Source organism: Simochromis diagramma, unplaced genomic scaffold, assembly GCF_900408965.1.
Source record: "Simochromis diagramma unplaced genomic scaffold, fSimDia1.1 OVJJ01000205.1, whole genome shotgun sequence".
In the NCBI taxonomy this organism is placed as follows: Eukaryota; Metazoa; Chordata; class Actinopteri; order Cichliformes; family Cichlidae; genus Simochromis; species Simochromis diagramma.
In genome coordinates this window covers 8,801,235-8,828,465 of record NW_024386782.1, presented here as the reverse complement: position 1 = coordinate 8,828,465, position 27,231 = coordinate 8,801,235, and the positions used below count along the sequence as shown (strand labels likewise).

Sequence of the window (27,231 nt, the reverse complement as noted above, 5' to 3'; positions counted from 1 at the left end):
GTACAAGATGTGTGCTTGACTTTTTTTTTTTAACTGTAGCTGCCTTTGAGTTGTTTAATACTTAAAAAAACTGCATTTTTGAAGTGTGTACTTGATAACACAGCCACAGAGATTCTGTCTGTTCACTGGTACAGTCATGTCAGCCCTGTGATAATAGCATCTCTCTTGTTGTGGTTAAGGACAGTAATCAAAAGCTGAGCCAACAAAAGATAATTTCTGTTTCAATGGTGGTAATGCTGAGTGGAGCTGAGAGAAATGACGCTTTTCATTGCTTTTGTTATCCACTTGTTTTGTGTGCATAATGCTTCTGTCCCCAAATAATGCTGTTGCTACTATTGTTCTATTCAATCCTTTTTGATGGGCATTTTTGAGCTGCCATACCACTGATGATCACCTCGTTAAGTTACAGGTGGTGCGCAGTCTCACAAGAGACTTCGATGCTCAGGCAGGCACATTGGCCTCAGAGAGACCACAGCTCTGTCTCATCCATTTTTAGCGTGAACCTAACTCTGAAAGTTCCAAATAAGTGGAATGTGGCCTGAACTTCTGCAACTGGCAGTGGTAGAATTGAAGCCACAAGCGTGCGATTGTGCAATAAATTGAAATGACAGGAGCTGGCAGAAGGATTTTTAACTGTAGCAAGAGAGCGTCTAAGAAAACTCACAGGGTCACGTCCTTATTATTGAAATGCACATTTGGTTTTTATTAAGATAATTGCAAGTGTTTCCAGGTTAACATTAATGAAAAGAATTATACACCATGAATCATTGAAGAGTTTTAATGACAATAACAATGTGTTCCAGTGGCACATCGAGGTGCAAGTTTGCACCAGGTGTTCACAAAACATCAATCTTATGGTCAGAGAATGATTAATAAGTCATTAGACGTATTTTAGAGAAGGCCCAATGGCTGGTATTTTGTCTTAGTATAGTCACTAGATGAGAAATTCTGCTAAGCTTGAGGAAAGTAGGTTAACTGTATGGTGCAGAGGAATCCTGTGATTACTGAAAATGGATTATTGCTTCATTGAGAAATAAAAAATATACATCCAAGAAAAAAGTTTTATTTAGAAAAGGTAACATTTTCTTGGTGAACCCTTGAAGTGCTTCACATACAACATGACAACGACATCACTCTGTTCTGTATTATTTCCTATGGCTCGCTGCACACAAACGTTTTTCTCGTGGCCAGCCATGTATTGAACTTCAGCCATGACTGTGAAGTACAGTTATGTGAGGAAAATGAAAAATAAATAGTTTTTATAAGCCTTTATGCAGTCGTATGAAAAGTTAGTGCTTCCATTGGAATTAAGTGGTTGAGTAGCAGGTTAGTAGCCAGGTTCTTCTAATCTAATGCTCTTTATTAGGTGATTATCAATAAGTGTGAGCACCTGTATAAAAACATGGCTTTTGGTAGTTTGCACAACTGGAGCAGGTGTGAGTTCACACAGTCCCACAATATTCCAAGGAGTGGATGTCCCAGGAAATTCACCCTAAGATCAGACCATGCTTAGAAAAACGGCAAAAAACTCAAGAGCTACATCTTAGTCTGTACAGCTTAGTTGGCATGGGAAATGCTGAAGTTCACTGCTGTACAATTAGAAGAAGACTGAACAAGTATGGCATGAAGTTTATTTCAAATTTGGGCAGAAACAATAAAAAGTCCGTAAAACCTAAGTGAAACTGATCACTTTTTTAAATAGTTCGCTCTTTTCAGACCGATTCCGAGAAAGACTCTGTGCAGTATAACCATTAGCAAGTTTGTGTTTAAAGGAATAATTTTTCACCTTATCAAGGAAACTGTGTTGTGTACTTGCCCTCATTTTATTACTGACCTGTTGTCAGCAGGTATAAGAACACTGCTGCCACATGCTACTACCAGCTATTGGCTTGTTTTAGTACACTATCATTAATAGCTGAAAACAGCATTTGTCTGCAAGAGTATTCGAGTATTTGTCTGTTGCTTAAGCAATCAGCAAAAATGTACAATGGTTATAGTTGCATTGCTATGATCTTGGCCTTAGATGGTCCTTGTTTGTCTTTTGTGTCTGAAGTAGTCTGTGCTTACCTTATTGTTGATTACAACTCCTGTATCAATAGGGAGTAGACCAGCCACTGGGCAGGAGGATGTTGTCATGGATAATTGGACACTGGGCACAGTAGAGGATTATGAATGTGTTGTGATCTTAAGCAGATGAAGGCCAGCTCTGGGAGGCTGCACTCTTTACCTCAGGAAGGAATGAGGGAGGAGAAGCATCTGACAGCTGGATGTCTTATCATGCTGTCTTATTGTGCTTGGTAAATTTTTACAGCCAGCTTGTATCAGGAAGAGATCTTAGCGAGAAGAGATTTATCAAAAGAACATGCATGCTGTAGTCTGATGTTATCAGGGAGTCTATTTTTAATCTAATTAGCACATTTCCCTATGAACAGCAGTCATCCAATTGCACTACTCATGCTGGATGTTCGCATGATTTTTAACAAAAAGGACATATTTCATATGTGTCCATTGTACACTGTATGAAGGGAGAAGTTGATTGCCTATTGCATGCCTGCTGTGTCCTTTATAGGTGTTAAAGTGTATTTTAGCCACACTCAAGCTTCTGAGGTCTGAGGTTTAACGCTTGAGTTCCTCATTGATAGAAGACACCATCAAAGTTTTATTACAGTTTTTTGTGAGAGTCAGACTGAGAGAAACGCCTCAGTAAAAGACTCCACTTTAAGCTACTGTGCCTCAGGGTTTGTAGGATGTGTTCTGACTATCTGGGTCACTTCGCAGTGGAATTTACTTTTTTTTTTTCTTTTCTTTTTTTTTTTTCTAAAAAACTAAATGTAGTGTTCTCAGATCAGTAGAGGCTGAACTTAGATATGCCAGTTTCATTTAATATGCTCTCAGCTGAGTCTCCCCAATGAGTGTCTAATCTTCTCATCTTGGTACAGATTGAGTGGTTGGAGTGTTGGGCCATGATAACACTTTGGGCTATGGTAGACTTTTAAAATAGAACTTGGTTGATATTCAAGGTGATTTTGAAGGCTACTGCAGATTCTAATATACTGATATGGAGGTTTGCTTTGTACCCTTTGGTAGTGATAAGAGTGCATCCTGTTTGATGCTTTTAACTTGAGTACCTCAGCTGCACACTAAACTTATATAATAAACATTGTTACAAACTGACAAGTGATGACAACTACTCTGGTGTCCAAGTCAATAGCACTCTGTATCAAAGTCAGGTATTTTGAGGGAGTGGCATTTTTTCCCACTAAACAGACACTAAACACACACACACGCAATTGTGTGTGTGTGTGTCCCCTAGGACCTTCCTGATGAAATGAACATGAAATTCCACTTCTTGCACACTAATAATGTGCTGATTAAATATTAAACAGAGTGGGGGGTTTTTAGGGGGGTTTGCGAGGCTGGCCAGAGTTTCATCTCCTTACTTCATGCTCGGCACACGTTCTGCACGTGTCCACTTTAATTTTACCAGCTTCCACTTTTGTTTCGCAAACATTCGCCGCCTGTCAAGTCTGAAGACATAATATCCTCATTAAGGCTTTTGAGTTAATGGTATTGCATAACTGTGTGCATCCCGCAGAAGAGCTCTTATGTCATAAAGCTCTGAGTAATTGCTCTTCGTTTTGGATGAAACAACTGGCGTAGTAATGACCTTTAACCCCAGGTTTCCCCACTCTGGCAACAAATTGGTGCTGTACTTCTTTAGAAGGGTTAGGGTTAGAGTTTCATTTGAATGTTTGCTTTGTTAAACAAAAGACTAAAGAATAATGACTCGTGATGGGGATTTCAAAGTCTAAGTTAAACTGCAATGCAAGAGTTTTGAAAGTTGAAAATTTTAAGGAGAAAGCTTTTAGAGACAGATTAGATCTGGCAGAGGCAAATGTCTGGCAAAGATATTAACTTTCCAAGATATATATGTGTATGTGTATATATATATATATATATATATATATATATATATATATATATATATATATATATATATATATACACTTAAAGTTGGTTGTGGGAGTTTTTTGGAATTCTTTGGTAATGTGCAAATATTTTATTTTTGATTAAATTTGTAGAGTACTCTGCTCATCAGCCACATGTTACTCAACAGCTAGAGATGATTGTAGAAACCTCAAAATACAGATGTTTTTAAATTAAGGAAAGGTTAAGAATGACTACATCTGTTACATATTTGATCATTGTCAGTGCCACACATGATGTGCTGTGCTGTGCTGTCACCAGTGTGCAGCCCCAGCAAGCCTTAAACACATACTAGTGGGCTGAAAGAACAGGAGATACGCTTGAAAACGTAACCAAGTATTGATGTTCTTGGCCTCAACATTAGAGCAAGAGATGGCATCAACCAACGTCACCCCCCAAATAGCTCAGACCACCATCCTGCTGCTTTTTTCCTTAATCTGAGAAAGGAAGAAACAGTGGACCATCACCTCCTGACTCTTGGTTAATGTACTGCCTATGTGAGTGTAAACCAGGGACTCACATTCCCATCCAAAATCCAATTAACAACCTGTGGCCACATCCACTCTTCTGTTCCAAGTCCTGCATTCATTGTTGAGCTGACATTCCCACGTGGCGAGGCTATGGACTAAGCATATGAAAGGATAAAAACTGCAATATGCCAACTTGGCAGCTGAAGTAAAGGAGTGTGGCATATTGGGGAATATTCGGTCATGTATGCTCGCTCCCCAAAAAATATGTTTAACTTTTTAACTAATTCCTTGCTCAGGGCTGATCATAAAGCTTTGGAAAGCTTTTGAAGTAAGCATTGATGATGAACACCTGGTACCATAGAGAAACTCATAAAGAAGCATAGTGATTTTGACTTATTTTGAGCAGTGGGTTTAAAGTGTAATGTGCTGTGAACGATGTGCAAGGAATAGAGGTCAAGATGCCAGTGTATTTTTGTCCAGTGTGCTCTGAATATGTAGTAGCACTGAACATTTTTGATTTCAGAAGTCAGGGCTTCTGATATGTCAAGCACTCATACTGGGCACAGGGTGTACGAGTCTCCTGTGCAGCGTGCTCAACTGTTGTTATTGCTCATCCTCATTTCACGTTCTTAATTAGCTTCTGTGCAAGATTAGATTTTAAAATGAGTAACGACTTCTTCTTTTTCTTTTTTTTTTTTTTAGTATTTTACTGCTTTTGTTCAGCCTACTGATAGAAGATCTTAAGTGCCTCAACTCGCAAAGCCTAAAAATAGAAGGAAACAGTAGCTATGGGACATGGCATCTTTTGCACAATGAATTACTATGAGAAGCATTGCTGGAATATCTTTTTTTATCCTTTATCTGTGTTAAACGGGGAACAGTTTCTAATTGTTCTAACTGTTCAGCAGAGACGACTGATTATCTTTACAGCAAAATCTAAATAAGCCAGACGAAATGTATATGGTGAAACTGGGATTAATTATGGGATTATCACAGTGACCGAATGCAGATAGTGACTGATATCCATTTCACACAAAAAGAAAACCTGTTTTGTTTTTTGGCTAGACCAGATGTTTGATTGGTAATTTTTTTTCTTTTTCTGATTGTTGAACACTTTGAGTAAAGGAAACAAATAAGCAAGTAAATAAATATTTCTTTGACTTGTGATGCAAACGAGAAACTTTCGTTAGCATATTGCTAGTAATCTTGATGTTTGTTACTTATTTATTACATTTCTAGGCATTTGGAAATGTTACATCAAAAGTGGTTGATGTGAATGCGTCTTTAAAAAAAATGTTGTGAAACACATGACCACATCCATGTTGTGAATTGTTTAGCCTGGGTTAAACAAAGAAATAACGGTCATAGTTTTTTGAATGACAAGTTACAGTGTTAAAACCTCTTTATCACACTCCTTTTCTTTACAACATCAGCTTTGGAGAGGAAGATGTCAATGCGACAGAGCAGAGATGAGCTTATCAAGAGAGGAGTGCTGAAGGAGATCTTTGAAAAAGGTGAGCTGATTTTCTGCAGTTTCTCTCTGATTTAACAGATGGAAACTGTTTCAGATTTAAGTAGAAATTACAAGAAGGGTAACGGTGGCGTACCAAACTGAAAGGTCCTCAGTTATTCATCTCCTTGTTAATCAGTAGCCTCTGGTGTGCACTCTTCAAGATTTGGCACAGAGCTTCAAGAGATAGAATCTTTCATTATAGAAAATTTGTGGCTTTAAAAAAAAAAACCCGTTTGATCTGGATTTGATGTGCTTTACACAACCTAAAGATATATTTTATTATGTTTGAATCACACAACAGGGGGCTTGATGCCGCAGGATATCAAAAACAAAGTCAGAGAAGCTCGGCTGACTCTTGCCAAGATGTGAGGAGAGCAGATAAGAAAGAAATGATAGCCTGTATATAAAAGATAGACACAGCTTCTGGACCTTAAAGGTGAAGCCAATGCATTGAACCTTTTTTCTTTCTAATGGCCCAAAAAGAATTGTACACAAGAGTGTGGGAAAACAGTGCTACTGATCACTTGATCTGTGAGTATAGTAAACAGGATCTGACAAGTTCAAGATCATAATTGCTAGTTTCATGTGTTATTGAATACAACATGATATTCAAAACACTGTATGGGTCCATGCCTACATGGTAGGCCTCAGGTTTACCACTTCTCAAACCCAGTTTAAAAAATATAAAGATGGCGATCATGAGAGGGCTTAATTAGGATGGGACTTGATCAACCAATGACTGATGTCACAATAGCTACGTCCATCTTTTATATACAGTTTATGGAAGATTTTGGCTTTCATTATTTTTTGAAAAACTGAGTTTAATAGCTAAATGTGAAAACACTGTATGCTGTGACAGTGAATGAGTACACATTGCATAAACTCAACAGCTCATGGAAAAAGAAGAAAGACAAGACAGGTGAAGCTACTAAGCAGTGGTGACTAAAACAACCACTCATTACAGCCAAGGTATGCAGAAAAGCATCTCCAAACATGGAACATGTTAAATGGTTCAGTATCTCCCATCACAGTGATGAAAGCTACTGTATTGTATCATAGATCCTTCCTAAAGCACCGGCCTCAAAATGAAAGCCTAGAAATGATCCCTGAATAAAGAGCTTGATAAACTACAACAAATTATTAGTTTGTTATCTTTAGTTAATAATAAAAAATAACAACAAGTCCCCTTGAGGAATTTTCTGAATGTTAAAAAGATTAGAGGAGTGAAACGTTGTTGTGATTTTCTATTTAAAAAAACAAACTCCATAGCTAACATGGAATTTGGGAATATGGGAGGCATGCTGTATAAATGCACTGGCAGTCAGAAAATATGTGAGCAGCACTGTGACTTGCACTGTCAGCCTTTAAGTGCGATCATGCAAAAAAAAAAAAAACCCCAACATCAAATGGATGAGAACTATAAAAGAATTAAAATTCAAAAGTTCTGTCAAACTGCTTGTCTGCTGCTGTTCCACGGTCTGGTGTGTGCTGATAAAAAAGCTCTCGGGTTTGTAAACAGTCCAAGCCCCCAGTGTCTCAAAAACACATCAAGTTCATTTTAAACTTAGTTTATGCAGTCTTTTTAGAAAGTGTCTTTCTTGTGTAGTCAAATGCATTTTTGACCGTTTACAGATTGATAGTCTCTTCCTTCTGTTTTAGCAACCGTTGAATTCCGATCCTCAATGGATGGCAGCGTCTGCACTCAGGAGCCCTCTATGAAATCGTCGATGGTCTTGCCCACTAAGAAATCTGTTGGCTATCCAGGTGACCATCAGGACAACCCTGCCAAACCACCGCTTTACCATAAACAGCCTCCTGCTCTCCCCCCAAAGCCTTTCTCTAGGATCCCAAACCACAGCACAGGTCAGTTGTCCTAGATTATGGTCCGTTCCATGCCTGTGCAGCTTTAATCACTCCAGGCAATATGTTTTTTTTTTTCTAGAACTTTTCTTTAATCCAAGCAGAATAAATACAACATAATATACACTTGATTTAATATTTTTCCTTAAAGTGCACATTGTTGGGTGTTGCTTCATTACCTTTAACTGTCAAAAAATGATTCATTTTTAAAGTAAATAGCAGGTACTTGTGTTGATAACTGCTTTGGCTTTAAACTGTACCTGTACAGCCACACATGCTCATAGGATTATACTAGTCTCATTAAATCCCTCTCTGGTTAGGTCAGCTGGCTTTATCTGTCATTGTCAATCTGTCAGGAGAGAGAAGTGGCATTACTCTGGTGTAATTCCCCCACTCTGGGCTGATGCTTGAGCCGTTTCCACTCATCTGTGTTCTTTGTTTATCTATCTGCACCATAAACTGCAATAGCTATGCCATGCATGACATTCATATAATAAGTCCAATGAATCTTCTTTTTGTCCTTTTTTTATTTTTATTTTTTAACAATTCCCTAGATTCTTGCCAGCCAATGAAGTTGCCCTGCATGCCTGGGGGAAAGCACTCTCCACCTCTGCCACCCAAGAAAGTGATGATTTGCGTGCCTCCAGGGGGGCTGGACTCCTCCTCATCCTCCCCTTCTCCATCCCCCAACCCCCTCAACACTCTCCCACAAAAGTCTGCCCCTCCCCAGGGCATGCCTTCCCTACATGGCACCTTACTGCCCTCCCAGCTTGTCGGTCTAGCCGGTCTACACCAGAGCCACGGTCACCCGCTCCAGCTTCAGTACGGCAGCTTACATGCCCCCAGTCGGATCATTGAGGAGCTCAATAAAACCCTGGCACTCTCCATGCAGAGGTTTGAAAGGTTAGTAGCTCTCAGTTCTGGTCATTAAATTTGATTGTGGGAAGGCAGGGAAGGATTATGGCTCAGTTTCTGTCTGTAAATCACATGTAATATCTTAAGTAAACTTAAACAATGCTGCGTGTGTATGTTTAAAAATGACACAGCTGGATCTTATGTAACAGAACTACACTCATCAGTCACAACACGGGGAGGGCCACAATAGGCAGTAGGAGAACATTAAATTACAGAAAACGCAGAAAGAAAATGGACAAATGTAATAAACTGATCAAATTGTGATGCTTACCAAGACGTATGAGAGTGAACATGTTGAATATATCTGGGACTCTCCACCATTTGGTCTTAGAACTGAAGAAGCTTTTTGGATGAGAGGTGAAACATCTTCAAGAAACTTGAAGGAGTCCAGTCATTTTTCTTTCCAAGTTAGTGTACCATGACCTGGATGACTGAGAACCTTCACATGCATGAATATACCACCAAAACCTTCCCGGGGAGCAAAACAGAAAGGCTGCCTGGTCTGATGAGTCACATTTTCTTTTACATCATGTTGACACCTGGGTGTGTGAGAATTGGTTAACCGTAGAAGACATGAGTGCAAGATGCACTGTGGGAAGAAGATGAGGTGATTCTCAGGGAATGTTATGCCAGAACTGCATACACATATTATATGTCATGGTAAAAACAAAGTACACCCAAACCCAAGGTTTTAGAATGTAATAAAATAATAATAATCATAATCGAGCCCTTAGCAGGTCTTAAAATTAGGTAAATACAACCTCAGATGAACAGTAATAAAAGACATAGTACAACATGTCACTATTTATTTAAATAAATAAGCAAAAATGCAAAAGCAGTAAGTGAAAAACAAAGTACAGCCTTACTGATTCCATGGGAATTAAGAGGGTAAGTAGCAGCTAGGTGCTGCAAATCAAATGCAATTGATGAATTGATTGGCAGCAAGTGTGAGGACCTCTATAAAAATAGCAATTTGGGTGGTAATGAATCTTAAAGAAGCACTTATTGCTGCATCAATCTGGGAAGGGTTATGAGGCCATTCCTAATTTGATGTTCATCACTCTACAGTATATAGAGTATGAAATATTCAAGAGAGCTGCTGTTTCCAGGAGTGTGTGTCCTATCACATTCATCCCAAGGTCAGACCATGCAGTGGTCAGCAAAAAAAAAAAAAAACCCAGAGGGATAAATTTCATACTTTACTGGCCTCAGTTGGCATGCTAAATGTTAAAGTTCATGACAGTTCAAATAGAAAAAGACTTAACGAATATGTTTTATTTGGAAGAGCTGCCAGTAGAAAGCCTCTTTCTATCTAAAATAAATAAATAAATAAATAAATATGGGAGCAGAGCTTAGGTTTGCAATGTTGCATGTGAAGAAGACTTCTTAAAAAATGTCTTTTGGACAAAGAAGACCAAAATAGAGATGCTTGGCCATAATGCACAGTGCCATGTTTGATGAAAACAAAACAACATATTAGGACAAATACCTCATGTAAGGCAAGGTGGTGGAGGGGTGATGATTTGGGCTTCTTTTGCAGCCACAGGATCTGGCTACCTTGCAGTCACTGAGTTGACCATAAACTCCTGAAATGTAAGAGTCAGATGTGAGGCCATCTGTCCAAACGCTAAAGCTTGGCTGAAATTGGGTCAAGCAGGACAATGATCCCAAGCACAGCAGAAAACTCACAGAATGACTTAAAAAGAAAATAATTAAGGCCCAGTCAAAGTCCAGACCTCAGCTGACTGAAGTGTATCTTCAGAGAGCTGTGCATAAACAAATGCCCACAAGCTTCATTGAACTGAAGCAAAATTGTAAAGAAAAATGGTCCAAAATTCATTCAGCAACAATGTGAAAGACTGATAAAGTCAAGCAGAAAATGATTACTTCAAGTTCTTGCTGCTAAAGGTGGTATTTACCTCATTTTAAAACCTGGCAATACCTGATAACTTTTTATTATGTCCTTATATGTAAAACCGTAGAAATGACAGAGAGTTTAACTACATAGACAATGCTGCAGACCATGTCCACCCCATTAGTAAAGCAATATTTTCTGATGGCAGTTGCTTGGAAATGGTGTAGCATCACAAAGATTTGAACTTTTTTTACTTGGCCTCTAGATTTTCAGTCCAATTACACATCAGTGGTATTTGTTAAAAAAGTCTCATCTATACAGGCCCTGCATCACAGTTTGTAGAACTTAATGCATCTGATGCTAAAGTCCTTGTGTCTGATAGGAGAGGACACTTTCCAAGAGGTCTTATGGAGTCTGTGCACCAGAAAAGAGCTTCTTTATTAGCAGCAAAAAGGGGATCTGCACAGTTTTAGGCAGGTGGATTTACAGTTACATGGCTAATATTAGTATAGCGTTTAATGCAGATTTTCCCTTGCGTTTGCTAGTGACATTTTTCTTCTACAAAGAATTGATTTCTTTTCTTTTCTTTTTTTTATCTGATGAGTTTCTGGTCATTATGGAGTAATGAATGTCTTGTTACTAAAAGCTGTCCCTAGAAGAGGTCTAATCAGAGTAATCACTGAGAAATGTCATTAGCATAGAGTTTCCTCTTTTATTAGTATTTGTTTTTGTGGCACTGTGTCTGCTACTTTCAGATATGCTCTTGTGTTATTGAGGTCGCATCCTGCCAGCTCTGTAGCACTACCATACAGGTCTAAATCGGCACACTGCCTCACAGGGCAGCATGGCCTAATTTTAAAGTAAATGTGTGTATGTGTGGGCACAGGCGCATGGAGTAGGCGTCCCTCCAACAGTTGGCCTGACATAACATGACCAGCTGCTCTTTACAAGAGCTGCATTTCTTCATGTTTGGAGAAAAGGGACATGATAGCGGATTGCACATTATGTAACCTCTTACATTAGGATCTCTTTTTCACCAAAGCTATTCGAGTAGGGATAAGGAAGTAATGGCCCTGATGTTGCTCACAATTAGTCTGAAAGCCGAACGTGGTTACATCACAGTGTCCCATCATAACAACCTTCAGCTAGGCCATTATTAATGAATCTGTCATATATGTCACTGCTGCTTGCTAGTGCCAACCGGTGACTGCTTGTGAAAGTGAAGTTTATTCTCGTCAGGCTGCTGTTAATAATGCAAGTTGTATAATCCGTTACTCTTTTTTTTTCCTTCTGTGCAGCTCAGAGAATTGCATGGTATTGCGTAGGGCTTCGCAGAAATGCAGTTAGTTGGTATTCAGGCTTTTTGTACTGAAGTTTTCTTTCAGCTCCAGTTACACAGTGTATCTCCCCTCGCTTTATACTTGGATTAAAAACCCACTAAGCTATCATTATGTTCTGCACCAGAAGCCCAAAGCCAATTTATTGTTTTTGAGCCATTTTCATTTTCTGGGTTTTGTGCGGGCTATTGTTTTAATAATACTGTATGAATTTAAAAAAAAAAATGCTGAAAGATAATGGAGATGAAATATGATGATCTTCCCCATTTCAACTGGATTTTCTGGCTCAGGGTTTTCATAAATTCACCCTTTTAGCAAGGCCAAATAATATGGCCATCCTCCTAATCTGTCACAACCCTGTTCCAAGAAAAGTTGGCATGCTGTGTAAAATGTAAACAAGAGCACAGTGCAGTGACTTTCAAATAATCTATTTTACAATGGTTCTAATATAACATTTTCCAGATGTTGAATTATGTACATTTTTTTTTAAATATATATTTAAGGAGACGATTTTTTACTGTTTTAAGGTCTGTCTTGCTTGTTAGGGATTTCAATTTTCAGCATTTCAGTGTCATATTTTTTCCCCATTTCATAACCTGCCAGCTGTTTTCAGTGTGTGATAGGTCTAAACAGCAGGTAAGCTGGCCAGTTTAGCACATGGACTCTTTAGCTACTGAGCTGTGGTTTTGTAATATGTGTATATGTTGTGATATGGCATTGTAAGCCTTCCCTCAAAAAGATGTCAGTATTTGGCAGCACATATTTCTCCAAATTGGAGTTAGCTTTTGAATTGCATGGTGAGGTTGACAAAGTATTTCTTATTTTAATTGGTCAGGCAACAGGGCAGTTTTTCACTTTACCTTACTTCCCATTAAATGAACGTTTTGTCTTTTACATGGTAGAAATGACATTCTTGAAGTGCTGTTTGCAGTGATGAACCATGCTTTCTAACAGTGGTTTTAGAAATGCTGCTGAGCATTATTTATCTGTTTTGTTCTTTGTAATATTAATATTTTTATTTCATTAATATTACATTTTTTGCAGTCCTATCTCAGGGGCTAAAGGTGCTGTAAAAGCCATTCAGTCTTAATCTTTGGCCTTGTACCTTGTGCAGAGAGATTTCTCTGTATTCCGTAAGTCTTTTAATGATATGCCCTGTTGATTTTTTTTTATTTATTTTTTTTATTTGTATTGAGAAGTGACTTTAACTTGTTGAACTTATTAGCTATTGGTAGTCTTTCACAGAATAGTGACGCCATCCTCATGTTTATGTCTGAAAGTAGTGTGTTCCCCAATTTTTTTTTTTTAGGCATTACAAAACAACCCAATGTTTGTGATACGCACATAAAATATCATCTTTTTGTTATTTGTTTAGCATTCGTTTTTTCTTGGAAATTGTTCAGTCTATTAATATTCATACTTGGCTCAGAACCATCATAACTTATCTCCCTTTCGCTCCTCTAGCTCTGCTCTGCACGGCGGTGGTCAGTGTGCCCCCTTAGAAAGAAGAGAAGTGCCATCTGTGATCATCGACTACGAGGACGATAAGGAGAACTTGCCTAATGAATCTGACTATGAAGATCTACCCAGCATGTATAAGGATGAGGATGATGATGTGGATGACGATGAAGACGATGATGAAGATGACGACTCAATATTTACAAGTAAGTGGCAGCTGTCATGGTAACACCGAGTAGTGAAATTGCACTACTGCACTATGCTCATCAGCAGATGCCTGATCTGTCCCTTAAGCTATTACTGTCTGACTTTTGAGGATGTTATTTTGATTTAGTTTATCAAGTACGGTTGGTTATTTATTTATTTTATTTTTTTTAAACTATGCACCCAAAACATTTAAAAATCCCTGTTTTTTTTTTGTTTTGTTTTGTTTTTTAATTTAACTATAAAATGTGATCTGTTTTATACTTGGCAGGTATAAAGCTGGGGATCTAGTTTGATTATGTAGCTCACTTTAGGCTTCTTTTTGTGATAATTAACTGTGAGGCACACATACACACTGGGGCATGCCTCGTTTAGTTAGTGTGTGTTATATAAAATACCAAAAATAACAGTAAATGTTAAGCTAAGGATTAATGTCAGTTGAGATAACTATAACATACCTGTGCTACAGTATTGCTTGGTCTGTGTTTTTTAGTTGTTGTCAGATGGTTGTTAGGCAACATGATATCATAATATGTCATGTATAATTAAACTTTTCTAGGCATATAAATTAAATCATACTATGGTTTTATGTAGCATTGTTCATGCATAAACATAGGACCAATTCTGTGCAGTTATTGAAGCTAACTGCTGTTGGTGGTGTGCATGAGCTGCATATTTTGTTAACACACCCCATTCTTTCTGTGAATTGCTCACTCGAGCTGCAGTGTGACCTCTCCAAACATGTACATTTTGTTCTGCACTAGTTGTAAGTCAAATTAAAGTCACAGGTAGGGCATTTGAGAAACAGGGTGCCTTAGCAGTAGAAGTGTCTTTCTCTGTTTTTGTTTGGACAGCTCATGTTTGCAGACATAGAGACTGTTTGTTTGACTGATCATAATTGTCAGGGCTCCTTATTTCACATGAAGGCTCTTGGAACTCAGATTTAAACTAACCTTCAAAGTAGGGCCGAAAGATTCACAGAAATGTATCTAGAATTTAATTATCAGCCAAAACTTTGATGCATATTCTCTTGGAAAAACTGCTGAACTGTGCAGAATGCATGGAAGGAACATAATGTGAGAGAGCTATTGTTTTAAATCCATGGTATAAAATATTTAAAACTCTGTTTTCTGGAAGATCCAGAAAACAGAGGCCAAATAGCAGAGATCAGTACATTAAACCCCATTTTTGTGTACTTATTTTTACCATACCAATACCTATTAATCATAACTATTTTAACATTTTGCATTTCAAATTTAGGTACACTGGCTCAGAAGGTACTAAGAAAAGACTCTTTGGCCATCAAGCTGAGTAACCGTCCATCTAAGAGGGAACTGGAGGAGAAAAACATCCTGCCCATGCAGACAGATGAGGAGAGACTGGAATCTAGGCAGCAGATAGGCACCAAACTCACAAGGTGAGAATCATACGCACATGCTTTTCTTCTTAGCCTGAATACAATTACAATACAGCCACAATTTCTGGGACAGATATTTCCAGCAGGCCTGGCTGATGTTGCTGTAGCCAGCCCGATAACAGCTGTTGGGCAACAGCACTGGCTTTTCTCAGCCATCGCAAGCATTTGTTTTACTTTGGGCTGACAATTCCTAATGTCCTGGCTTAACAGTATTGTGACTCAGTCCAAAGCCCATGTGAGTCTTATTTTTATTCAGTCTTGTCTATCCTTTCAGTTTTTTCCTTCCCAATATCCGATAAGGATAAACGCTTTATTTCGTTAAAACGAGTCTCTGAAAATGGAGCTGACCTAATTTCAGTGATGCATCAAACTCCCCCCTCCTCCTTTTTTTCCCTGCTCTTGTCTTCTCTCTCGAGTGCTCTCTCTCTCTCCATTTCTCTCTCTAACCCTGTCTCTCTCTCACTTTCTTCCTCTCCTGCCTGACTCCCTGCCTCGCTCACTGAATCACCACAGTGATGCATGTGCCAAACTATCTCCACCCGACTCCTCCACACAGCAGCACCGCGCAAGCCGCTTCATATCAGCAGTTTACACACACTGCAGTGATGCCGTGTGTGCAAGTCGTAGGAATGTATATACATATGTTGAGGTCATGAATGTGAATTCTAGTAACTGAGCAGATCAAACAACGCAATGTTTGGTCTCATTTGATTTCACTGGGCTTTATGAACATGCGCGACTAAATAAAGCGGATGTAATGATGTGGTAAGGGGGCAAAGAAACCACCAGCTACTTGGTAAAAATGAAAATCTGAATAGTGCAATTCGATATGAGATGCGGCACTGACGGAGTATTATCTAGAGACACTGGCACTACTCCTCACTGTGACGGCAGCACAGTACATGTTCTCAGACATACTGTCTGCTTAGTTCTCATGTTCCAGCTCTGTAACAGCGTCTTTTATACAGTATCACCTAACAAACACTTTCCCATTTCACTCTTTATTACCAGCGGCATTGTGTCCTTTAAAGTAATTGCTTGTGCCAGGCCAGTTAGAATTGATTATGATAATGCTGATCTAGGACACGCTGACCTCAGCTTAGTTCTGCTGACCTGATTCACTGGGAAAAGTATGGAAAGTAAAATGAAGTGCTTTTACCCTTCATAAAGTTAATAAACGCACAGTTTTATCCTGTATTTTTTTTTTCTTTCTCTGCTGGATTTAATGACTGTATTCATATTTTCATGTAACATGTATTTTATTCCTTTTTAAATTTTCCTTTTTTCCTTGGGCAGATTTCTTGGGCGTTCTTATATCTTATTTGTGTGTATTGAATTTCTGGATGTAATTACAATGATGTTTGTCCTTCTAAATGCTGCTAAATAATTGGTTGGTATAAGTCAGCAGCAGCTCAGAGAGAAAGAAACTAAATCAATGATTAAGTGATTTCTCACTTCCACACATCATTGATATCTGGAAGGGTTACAAATTTTACTTGTTCAGAAGGAATTTGTATTCTCCGCAATACTTGCACCGGGTTCAGAAACAAGCACTTTTTAAAATATTAATAAGGCTGAAAATGTTTAAAAAGACTTTTTCGGGATTGTCTGAAACGGACAACTTTTACTATTCTAGCCATGTATCAAAACATTCAGCTGTAAAGAATAAAGAGCTTAAAGCAAAGACTTGGGTTTAATTTGAGTGGTTAAACAAAAATATAGCACTAACTACGTATATATTTTAATGTCACTCATCTCCATCCACTCCACCATGCCTGCAAACTCTTCTTCACCTCTCTTATGCACCTCACTATCTGCATTTTCTTTACATGGTTGACCCCAGGTATTTAAACTCTTCTACCTTCATCATCTCTACTCTTTGCATCACTTAAACTGGTAAAAGGTTCAAAAGTAAATGGAGCTTACTACATAATCTTCAATCCATGCTGAGATATCCAAAAACCCAGTCTGGGATTTAGTGCCCGGACCTTTCTTTGCACAGAACTATGTCTGGCTACAGTATCTTATTTTGATGAGCAGTAACAGGTCAGATCTAAAGAAACTGAGTCAATCATTGATCCAGTGCTCAAAGACAGATCTACCACCACTTGTTTTGGATAGATTGCTATTATAAGAGTCTCCAGCTGAAAGTATTTTGAGTGACTGCCTTTGTGCATCTTAGTACTTCCAGCCACTTAATAATCATACAAGAGATAACCTATACACAGCATATCTACTCTGATGTTGTATAAAATTAAAAGAAAGCATATCTGGCTATTCTGTTTTTTGCTGTGTAGGTGCTGTATGCAGTAAATTTGTAATGACCTTTTTACTCAGCAGCTGAAGGTGTCACAGTCATATTTTCCTGATACAGCATCAGATAAGAGTTTGGTGGTTTGGGGTATCAGGCTTTGCTTTTAGCCTTATTCCTGCATTCCATCACTGCTTTATCATTGAGTCATTGTGGGGATTGGTGATCATGAATGAGTGACGCTTTTGGATTTTCACCTGTCAAGCTGTCATGAGGCAAGAGCTTAAATAAGATAAAAGCCTTTCAACTAAAACAATATACAACTCTGTTGCTCATAAATAATTTCTACAGGACACAAGGAAGAATGAGAATTGAGGTCATTTGTATTCAGTTCAGTTTGAGAATGCATTTTACTCTAAACTTACTCTACGCAACTTATTCCCAGCACTATATAAAAGTGCTCGTTCTGTGAGCCAATGTGTCAATAAGATAAACTTGTCGGGAGTCGATGTCAAAGCTGGGAAGTGAATGCTCTGTAGAATGTAGGGGAGAAAAAAAATGAGCTAAGCAGCTTTTTCCTGAACTACACTGTTTTGGAACACTTCTTGTCCTCTCAAAATACCCTGAATTTTCATGTGTGACGTGACTGCATCACATCAGTTCTGCAAATTTGGCAGCTGCACATTCACATTGCGGATCTCCCCTTATAAAACATCCCAAAGGTGTTGTGGATTCGGATCTGGTGACTAGGTACTGAGGTGACTGTACTCACTGCCACGCTGATGTGCCCAGTTAGTGGTGACTTTAGCTTTGTAACAAGGTGCATCATCAAGCTGGAAGTAGCCATCAGTAATTTGTAGGAAGAAAAGATCAACTTGGTCAGCAATGATACTCATACACACAATGGCAGTCAAACAGTGAAAGTTTAAGGAATTTTTTTTAATTTATTTTTTCCTCAAACCTCCAATCCACAAAGTAAGGTTGGTCCATGGTTTGATGATGTGGATCAGAAATTCTGATTACATTTATTTCTTAACTGTCTTTGCATTTGTGCTTAAGTTTTTGTGAGCCTCTGCCCACTGCACCCTCAGATTTCTATTGTAGCCTGTTGGCCTCAAAGTTTGAAATTGCATTCTGAGGTGCTTTGCTGCTCTCAGCTGCACTTGCTGGGAGTGGATTTTCCGTACCAGGCTAGCTGTTCTGTGGCCTCTCATCACCAAGATGTTTCCCCTCTGTAGAACTGCTCCTCACTGGGTCCCCCCCCCCCCCCCCCCCCCCCCCCCCATACGGTTCTGAACTCTAGAGACATTTGTGGCTGAAAATCCCAAGAGATCCACAAACCAGCTTGTCTGGCACTAACAAAGTCATGTTTTCAAAGTCATTCAGATGTTTGATGCGAACATTAATTGAACCCCGTGACTGTTAAAGTCCTCTTAATGAGAAAAACCTGTAAAATATTTGGATGTATTTTCTTTTTTTAAATGTGATAATCTCAAAACTGCTCCCATATTGGTTCAGACTTTCCTCGCTGACCTCCTTTCTCTGATTGTGTGCTGACTGTGGATTTCTGTTTCTCATCAGACGCTTGAGTCAGAGACCCACAGCTGAGGAGCTAGAGCAAAGGAACATCCTCAAACGTGAGTATCTTAAACGTGTGTATTTAACATTACATAGCTAAAAATGTGCAAAAAGGTCCCTCAAACGTTGCGTTTTAGTAACACATGGCCCACATTTGTAGCTGCCTTTTTGTGCATGCTGACTTCATGAAGTGTACCGTGGAAATTTCTTTTCTTTTTTTTTTTTTTACATTTTTTATTAAATTTTTTTTAAATGATTATTATGAGACCCTGTTATGTGAGTGCTCGTGGACATGCATCTCTTTCTTTTGTTCCTCCTCGATCTGCCTTTTCGTGAAAGTCATGCAAGGTAGCAGGGTTCCCCGAGGAGTCATGTCCACAGAGACTGCTTTCTTAGCTCAAACACATGCAGTATCAGAGAGAAGCAGTTCTGTTTCCTGGGACTCTGCAGATCTCACATCAAAGACTGATTTACCATCAGTTCCTGCTTTCCCAGAGGCTCTTGGATGATTGGCAACAGTACAAGGGGGAAAAAGACAAAGTAACAATTTATGACTGACAAGTCATGTCCTCCCTGTCACTCACACACATACAAAACCAAGGTTAAACAAACGGGACTTTATTTTGTAATGAAGCAACATCTAAAATCCCAAACTGCAAGTAGTACTGGAAATGGAGTGTGTGTTTAGTACAAGCATAAATACAGACTGACTGGTGAAGCTTTTTGCAAACAGCAGTGTCCCAGTGTGCTTCTTGTTTACTCTTGTCTCTCGTTTTAACTTATCTTTTTGTTTTGTTTGTCATTGTGATTCCAGTGGAATCTGCAGGACAACACATACAGGAATTTAGATAGGAATAAGAACTTGATGTAATCAGCAAAAGAGAACTATATACATTTGAAAAGCTCTGGGACAATGTGAAAGAAACAAAGCAATCAGTCACTCCTCGTGCTTAACCTCTCCTAAAAGCATAAAACAGCCAATGATGGAAGCTTTTTAAGCTTTAAGGGACTTATCCAGTTAAGTGTGGAACAAATGAGGCATTTTAAGCAAGCGGCGCGCTTGTACTTATTTCACAAAGAACCCCACTGTACGGATGTCTGTATTCAAAGGTTAACACTTCATCCTTTCATTCTTTGCAGCTCGCAATGAGCAGGAGGAAATGGAGGAAAAAAGGGAGATAAAACGAAGGCTCACGCGAAAGGTGAGTCCAAAATAGCTCCAAAAGTGTGAACCCACACTTGCTCTTTTGGCACTTGAAGGGGTAAGTTGTTGGCCAGGATAAACAAACACTATGACAGTGAGTCATCTGATGAAATGGAGTGTGTGTGTATGCGTGGGCCTGGTGTTGGTACTGCTCAGGTTCCCTCAGGAGACACTGATGCCCTTGTTGCCCTTGTCCCTTCAACATGTTGGATGCCAAACTCTTAGACCCCATAGGGAGGTGTTGAGCATGTTCCCATCCCTGTCAAATTAAAGAATAACACTTTCTGCTCACCTGCAGATATGCTTCTCAAAACAAAACCTCTCAGCTGTTGGACAAATACCAATGATGATATATACTTTAAAATATGCAAGTTTTAAAAAAATGCAAGAATAGAGAGAAGGTTTGTTTTTTTTTGTTTTGTTTTTTTGTTTTGTTTTTTTTAAGTTGTAATCAGAAACATGGCTGTAACTGAAAGCGATTTACTCCAAGGTGAACCAAGGTCAAAATAACCAACATAACAGAGCATTTTTTTCAAAAAAGTAGTGCTACCCAATTCTCAAGAAATCAAGTAAAAGATATGTACTCTAACCATGACTTCCTAGAATATGTGAACGAGGAGGAAAAACTGTAAAATAAAATGTCATGTCATCCCTTCTGCTTCAGCGCTATATGCTATTAAAGGGAATTAATCTAAATCTACTTCCGGCTGCTCCCTTACTCACAAGAAGTCGCCACAGTGGGTAGCTCCTCATGTTTGATTTGGCAGATTTTTACACCAGATGCCCTTTCTGACACAACCCCAAAGGGATTTGTGTCTCCTTCCAGGATCAAACTGTGGATCTTTCACTTGTTATGCAAATGTGTAAACCAAGTAATGGAAGAACCAGGCTTTTTAAACAGCAGGGTGTTGTAATACTTCATCACTTCATCAGGCAAGGACCTGAGTCTAGCCGTTCCGAAAGACACCTCATAAGTAAAGAAAGAGACGTTACCTCACAAAAAAATAGATCTACACTCAGGCGTAGAGCCGCAGCACCCATTTTAAAGGTTATATATGAGATTCTACATGAGGCAGTGGGAGCTTTTCATTATGCTGTTATGGTTCCATGTTCCTGAGATATTCATGCATCACTATGTGTGTGCAGCATGTTATAAATAACTTACTTTGCTGAAGACTAACTACATAAAACCACAGATTTCCAATTTGACAGCTTTAGTATGTCTGCCCTTGCATCTTTCTTATTTTTTGCTGGGTGTACCTGAGAGGAGAGAGGTTAGAGTAATGAAAAGCACCCTGTGCAGCTGAAGAGAGACATGCAGGTACTCTAATCTAATCCATTGTTTGTTAAATTTTGCTTATTGCTTCTTAAACTAAAATAAAGTTTTCTGGGTTTCCTTTATAACCCCACTTTCTTATGAGAATTATGATCAGTATCTGAGTAAAGTAATCGGTGTCAAGCAGAAACTGAAATGTTAATTTGAGACTTTTTCAACACAATAAAATATCAGGACTGGTTTCTTGACCTCCTCACTCTTCCTCCTGCATAAGACAAAACAATGCAGGCTGAAGACTTTCTATGAGAAATGTAATATGTTTTTAATTTTCCTCATTTTGCTCCAGCTGAGCCAGAGGCCCACTGTAGAGGAACTGAGACAGGCCAAAATCCTCATTCGATTCAGTGACTATGTGGAGGTGTCAGATGCCCAGGACTACGACAGGCGGGCGGATAAGCCCTGGACCCGGCTCACTGCAGCTGATAAGGTCAGTTTACTAATCTTACTGTTAAAATTAGATAATCTCTGATATTCTCAAGATTCCCCCTTCCCTAATTTGATTTGTCACTCTTAAGCTCTGCTTCTGTGCTTCTTATGACACGCTCATAGTAGCAGAAGGGTGTGTTCCTCCTCTTTCATAATGAAAAGTCCAACTCTGTTGTTTGGTTTGCCTTTGTGAAACAGCCTGAAGCAACCCTGCTGCTCACTGTCCCGTGATCTAAGACTTTTAATGAGCTGTAGAGTTTGCTGAGCAGATATTCTGCATCGTCCTAAACACTACGGGCACACCTGAGGTCCACTCATGTGAAATGTGAGATATCATAAGGATTCAGCATTTTGGTTATGCAACGTCTCCACTTACATAAGAGTGTAATTGGACAAGCAGTGCCTGAAGAAGCCCCCCAACACTGCTGTGCTGATGTTTTATTTTGTTGTTTTTTTTCGTTTGCTACTTCTGCCGTCCAACACAGAATTTTGTTTGGTCTCCTGCCGTGGACGCATCCTCCCTGAGGCAGAAGACATCCCCTTGCGTCACGTTGAATAGTAGAAGCAATCACCTGACCGGGGTTCTGTTACATGCTGTGACATTGTAGAGGGGATGTAAGGTCATTAAAAAAGATTGTATCGTACCATTTTTATATACAGAAGCCATGATTCACTACCCGCTGGTTTGGACTCAAAAGCTTGCTTTGGTGAGGCCCAATTGGTGAAATTACACCACAGTGCCCCCTGCTGATGCATTCAGATCACTGCAGGGTTTTTTTTCCCACTCTGAAATCTGCTTTATTTGGAGCTTTGGATCCAAAGACTGTAAAAAAGTAGATATCGCTTTGATGTTCTAAAAATACAGCTGTCATGGTCAAATCTAAAAATTCCATTTAACTGTATTCTCTTTATCTGTCCTATATAAATCAATGCTATCAAAACTTAATGCTATTTAAAGAGGAATCTATCCAAGTAAATCATCAACACATTGTAAATTATGTTAGGGCTGTTAGAAGTCTCAAGAGGGGGAAATTGAAGGTTCCTGTGATGTGAGAAAAGAATTCAGAAGACTCATTCATGGCTTTGAGATGAGCATAAATAATGCATGAAGCATACTAAAAGGAGTCGGGGCTTAAAGGCTGCCGTTTGCGAGCTAAGCCTTTGCAGCTTTGCTCAGTCTTCTTCCTCTTTGTCCTCTGCAGGCAGCTATAAGGAAGGAACTCAACGATTTCAAGAGCAACGAGATGGAAGTGCACGAATCAAGTCGCCATTTAACCAGGTACAAACTACCAGCTTGCATGATTGATATCACTTCAAATGCAGCCAAAAATATTGGCACGCACGTGCCGACTTCTTCTTGAAACTTCAAAACCTCTCTTTTTTTTTTCTTTCTTTTTTTTTTTATATACATCTTTCTAGGTTTCACAGACCATAGTAGACCACCACTGTCTCGAGCAGTGCCCAACCGGCGCTCTCCTCCACTGAGAACCTTAAGTGCTGGACAGCAAAATGGTGCCCGTTTCTACAATAAGGCCATGTCTTCTGAAATGCCTTTTCAAGTCCCACACAACTGAGTCGGTACTACGCCACAAGACGCAGACACCCACTACTCCATCCATGTAGTAGCACACAAAGACTCCAGCCGATTCACATTGCCCCCGCCCCGTGTGGAATTTGCTCGACTATCTCTAAAACCTCTCTGCTGAGCTCTCAGGCAGGCACTCAGTTCTGTGGCGATTGGATAGCAGACCAGTTTTCTCGTTTGCGATTGATTGGCACACTTGTGTCATCTACCGAGGGCAACTGTACCTTGGTATGTCAATAACACCAGTAGACTTGTCTCAGTGGACATGTTTTTATTCCTCTTCTTTATTATGCTGTCACACCAGACTCCTTTAGCCCTTACGGACAGCTTTTGTGCCAGGATGCAGGGTTGATTGTTCTGAGCTCACTATGTCATCAGAAGCTCCATCATTACTACACCTGCTGGGACTTTGGAAACAGCTTAGAGAAACAGGAGGAAGGGCGGGAGGGAAGGAGGCGTCCAACATTAAAATCATGTGCAATACGTTTTTGTTTTTTTTCCCTTCTGCTTTTCTTAGACTATAGCACCCCCTGGAGTGTCCTCTATGTCATTACTATGTAGTCCTGACTTCTTTCATGCACTTCTCACTGTACCGAAAATGCTGACATTTAATTGCTAACTGTGAATTTAAGAGTTGGGGCTAACGCCTGTACTGTCTCTCTCTTTAAATGTATATTTTGTTTATACTGAAGAAGGTCGAATTTAAAGAAGAATCGCGTTTAACTACATTTTATTCATGTCGGTCTTATAAATTTACTGTCAAAATTTGCAGCTGGCGGATATTTTCTGGTTTCCAGTGTGAGCAAGAATGACCTGTTTTGTATTATTTTGACAGTGTTAACTGTTTGTTTTTTTTTGTTTTTTTGTTTTTTTCTAGAGGCGCTCGGCTCATAAACGATTAATTTACATCTTTACATGTCAGTGCTTTGATGTGTGTGATTTATATCAAGAGATGACTCACCACATTGTCTCTTTTTCTTTTGCAGAAGTGTGTGAAATGATCTTTGCTCATAACGTGCATTGTATTATACACTTTACTTTTATACTTGTGTCACCCGAGCTTTTGACGAAGCAATACCCAGCGTTTATAGAGAAAAGGTTAAACTGCAGGTGTACCCCCCCCACACACACACACACAAACACACACACATCATTGTTTTTTACTGTGCGTACATACTATGCCTACACTTCAGGGTTTAAAGTTTTCTTTTATACCTTACTTTAAAAAAAGAAAAAGAAAAAAAAGGCTTTATTCTGGGGGACTTTTTCAGCAATTTTCTTGACTGAGCCACCTGAAAATCTGCCTCTTTGACAGCTTTACCGACACATTCGGACAAGATTTGATGGAACTCTCAACGAAAAAGGATGCATTCTCTATTTCAAAAGATTTGAGCACTGATTTTAGTGTATTCACTGAGTCAGGATTTTTAAATATTTTTATTCCTAAATATAGTTTGCACTGTTAAGAGTGTGGCTTTAAAGTGGCCGTTGTTTCAAGGTAGAGTCCAAACGTGTAAAGTATTGTTGGATTTCTGAGGTGTAACCAGTGTGTCTCTTCACTTCAGTGGTCTTTGTTACCTGATCAGCCACCCTTCACCAGTAGTCCAGTGCTCACGAGCTTTATGTGCACAGAATATTTTCATTATTTTCTACTGTATTGCTTTTAAAGTTGCAATATGAAATTGTCAGATGAAGAAACAGTGGAGTTGAACGGCTGCTGGTCGCCTTTTACAATACATCTGTCTGCAAATTAACAGGGTTTCCCCTTATTTTTAAGGACAGCGATAGATGACCTAATGAAATCAGGGAATTGATGACAAAAAAAAAAAGTTTTGCACTGCATGGTTTGTATGTGAATGGATAGGGGTTTGCTAGGTTTCTGAAGAAGTTCAGATCAGAATCAATACACAAGTATTTTTCTTGTCCTCTCCACCCCCTCCCTTTTTTTTTTTTTTTTTAAAATATTAAAATGTCAATGGATCATCTAATTGCAAACACTTTAATATTTGTGGTATTTCGTGTTGGGAGCAGCTTCTGTATAATTCAGCCATCTCAACATGTTCTTTCATGTTTTTAAGTCCAGAGGTTCAGTACAAGCATAGTAGGAATAGGGAGGAATTTATATTAAAAATACACTCCAGTTCTCATTTTCAGCTCTTTAGTAACAACCTGAGCCAACGGGCTGAGCATGAGGTTTTTCCATTTTGCTGGAATCAAGGAACATGATGTCAGCAATAATCTGATTCCTTTTACATGTCTGTGGAGCAACTGAACAAAAACTGAATGCAGTCCTCTTTTTTCCCCCCCCCATTTTTAATCTACAGAATACTATGTAAAGGATACATCATGCCAATTAAACTCCATTTCTGAATGCATTTACTTTGTATGCATTATTATTTTTGTACATATTTTAGGCTTGTTCTTTAACCTTGTAGTAATTACAGTCTAAGATCACTAAAACACACTCTTCTTTACTAACTTATAGTGTATATACAGTAAAAATTGTGCTTATGTTTTATTAATAGAAATGTTTACTAATAGTATTTACATTTCAGAGCCTTCTTCTTATGATCCAATAAACTTCCCCATTGAGACTAATTTACATTCTCAATTCAGGTGTAAAATGTACCTCAGTTTAGAATATTACAAATCAGGTTTGGCCCATTAGGTAATTCCTTATGAATACTTTAGAGGCACATGTATATAGGGGAAGGGCCCTTATAAATATACCTATCCTTTTTTTTTTTTTTTTTAAAGGAGGAAGAAATGAAATGAGAGAGCCATTTAAATGCAACATTAAAAGTTTCGTCTCACAAGATAAATATACATCATCAGACCAGGGAACATTGTTAGTTAACTATAGCCTCCATTTCCTGTTCTTAGCTGACTGGAGTCACACCCAATGGGCTCTTCTGCTACTGTAGCTCATCTGCATCTAGGTTCAACATGTTCACATTCAGAGATGCTTTTCTGAATATGTTGGTTGCAACAATTGTTTGAGTTACTGCTGCAGACCAGCCTGGGTATTCTCCTCTGGCATCAACAAATGGAAATGAGTACGAGGGAATATCCTAGTAGGTAATCCAGTCATCTTGTTCTGCTTACCAAAATTCAGGGTCGCAGGGGGGCTGGTGCCTATCCCAGCTAACATGCAGAGAGAGGCAGGTTACATCCTGGACAAGTCGCCAGTCTGTTACAAGGCAAACATATAGAGACAGACACAGTTTAGATAAACAATCTCTGAAATACTCAGATCAGCCCATCTGGCACCAACAACCATGCCTTGTTCAAAGCTGCTTAAATGACCTTTCTTCCCCATCCTGACGCTCTGTTTGAACTTCAGCAGGTCATCTTGACCATGTAAACATGCCTGAATGCACTGAATTACTGCCATGTGATTAGCTGATTAGATATTTGCCTTAAGGAATGGTTGATCCTAACAAAGTTGACAGTTTAAATAAACTATAATCCTTTAAGCATTGAGACTTCCGATATGTAAAAATAACATTTTTCATTTGAATATGTATGGATATTCAAATGAATAACCACTCCTCCTAAGCAGTAGACGTTAATGACATAATATTTTTAGTCTTTTTTTTTTTTGCAGGATCTTTAATTCCACACAGGTAAAACGTAGTTTTTTTTTTAACCAAATTACATTGTGCGACTTTATACTGCCGTAATATATGCGGCAGAATGTGAACAAGTAGTCTGTCTGGTACAGTAAGGCTCGCTGTGGCCTCAACGCTCCACTAGATGGCGGAAAATACAACAGAATAAGTCGACGTACACTGAGCCGGACTGTATGGCCTTGTGAAATGGCGTCCTGATGAGA

General features: G+C 38.9%; 1 protein-coding gene across 3 annotated transcripts in view; it reads left to right on the top strand.

Annotated features, from left to right (window-relative positions):
- LOC120727117 (phosphatase and actin regulator 1-like) overlaps window positions 1–25,771 on the top strand; it is a 49,525-nt gene extending 23,754 nt beyond the window's left edge. For all 3 annotated transcript variants that reach the window (XM_040021286.1, XM_040021280.1, XM_040021295.1), the window contains exons 3-12: window positions 5,891–5,971; window positions 7,630–7,833; window positions 8,385–8,733; window positions 13,402–13,601; window positions 14,860–15,016; window positions 18,849–18,904; window positions 19,986–20,047; window positions 21,672–21,812; window positions 23,014–23,090; window positions 23,231–25,771. In XM_040021286.1, coding sequence (XP_039877220.1) covers window positions 5,891–5,971; window positions 7,630–7,833; window positions 8,385–8,733; window positions 13,402–13,601; window positions 14,860–15,016; window positions 18,849–18,904; window positions 19,986–20,047; window positions 21,672–21,812; window positions 23,014–23,090; window positions 23,231–23,246 — 1,343 coding nt within the window. In that variant the 3' untranslated portion in view covers window positions 23,247–25,771. The remainder of the gene's footprint in view (window positions 1–5,890; window positions 5,972–7,629; window positions 7,834–8,384; window positions 8,734–13,401; window positions 13,602–14,859; window positions 15,017–18,848; window positions 18,905–19,985; window positions 20,048–21,671; window positions 21,813–23,013; window positions 23,091–23,230) is intronic.
- The last annotated feature ends 1,460 nt before the right edge of the window (window positions 25,772–27,231 follow it).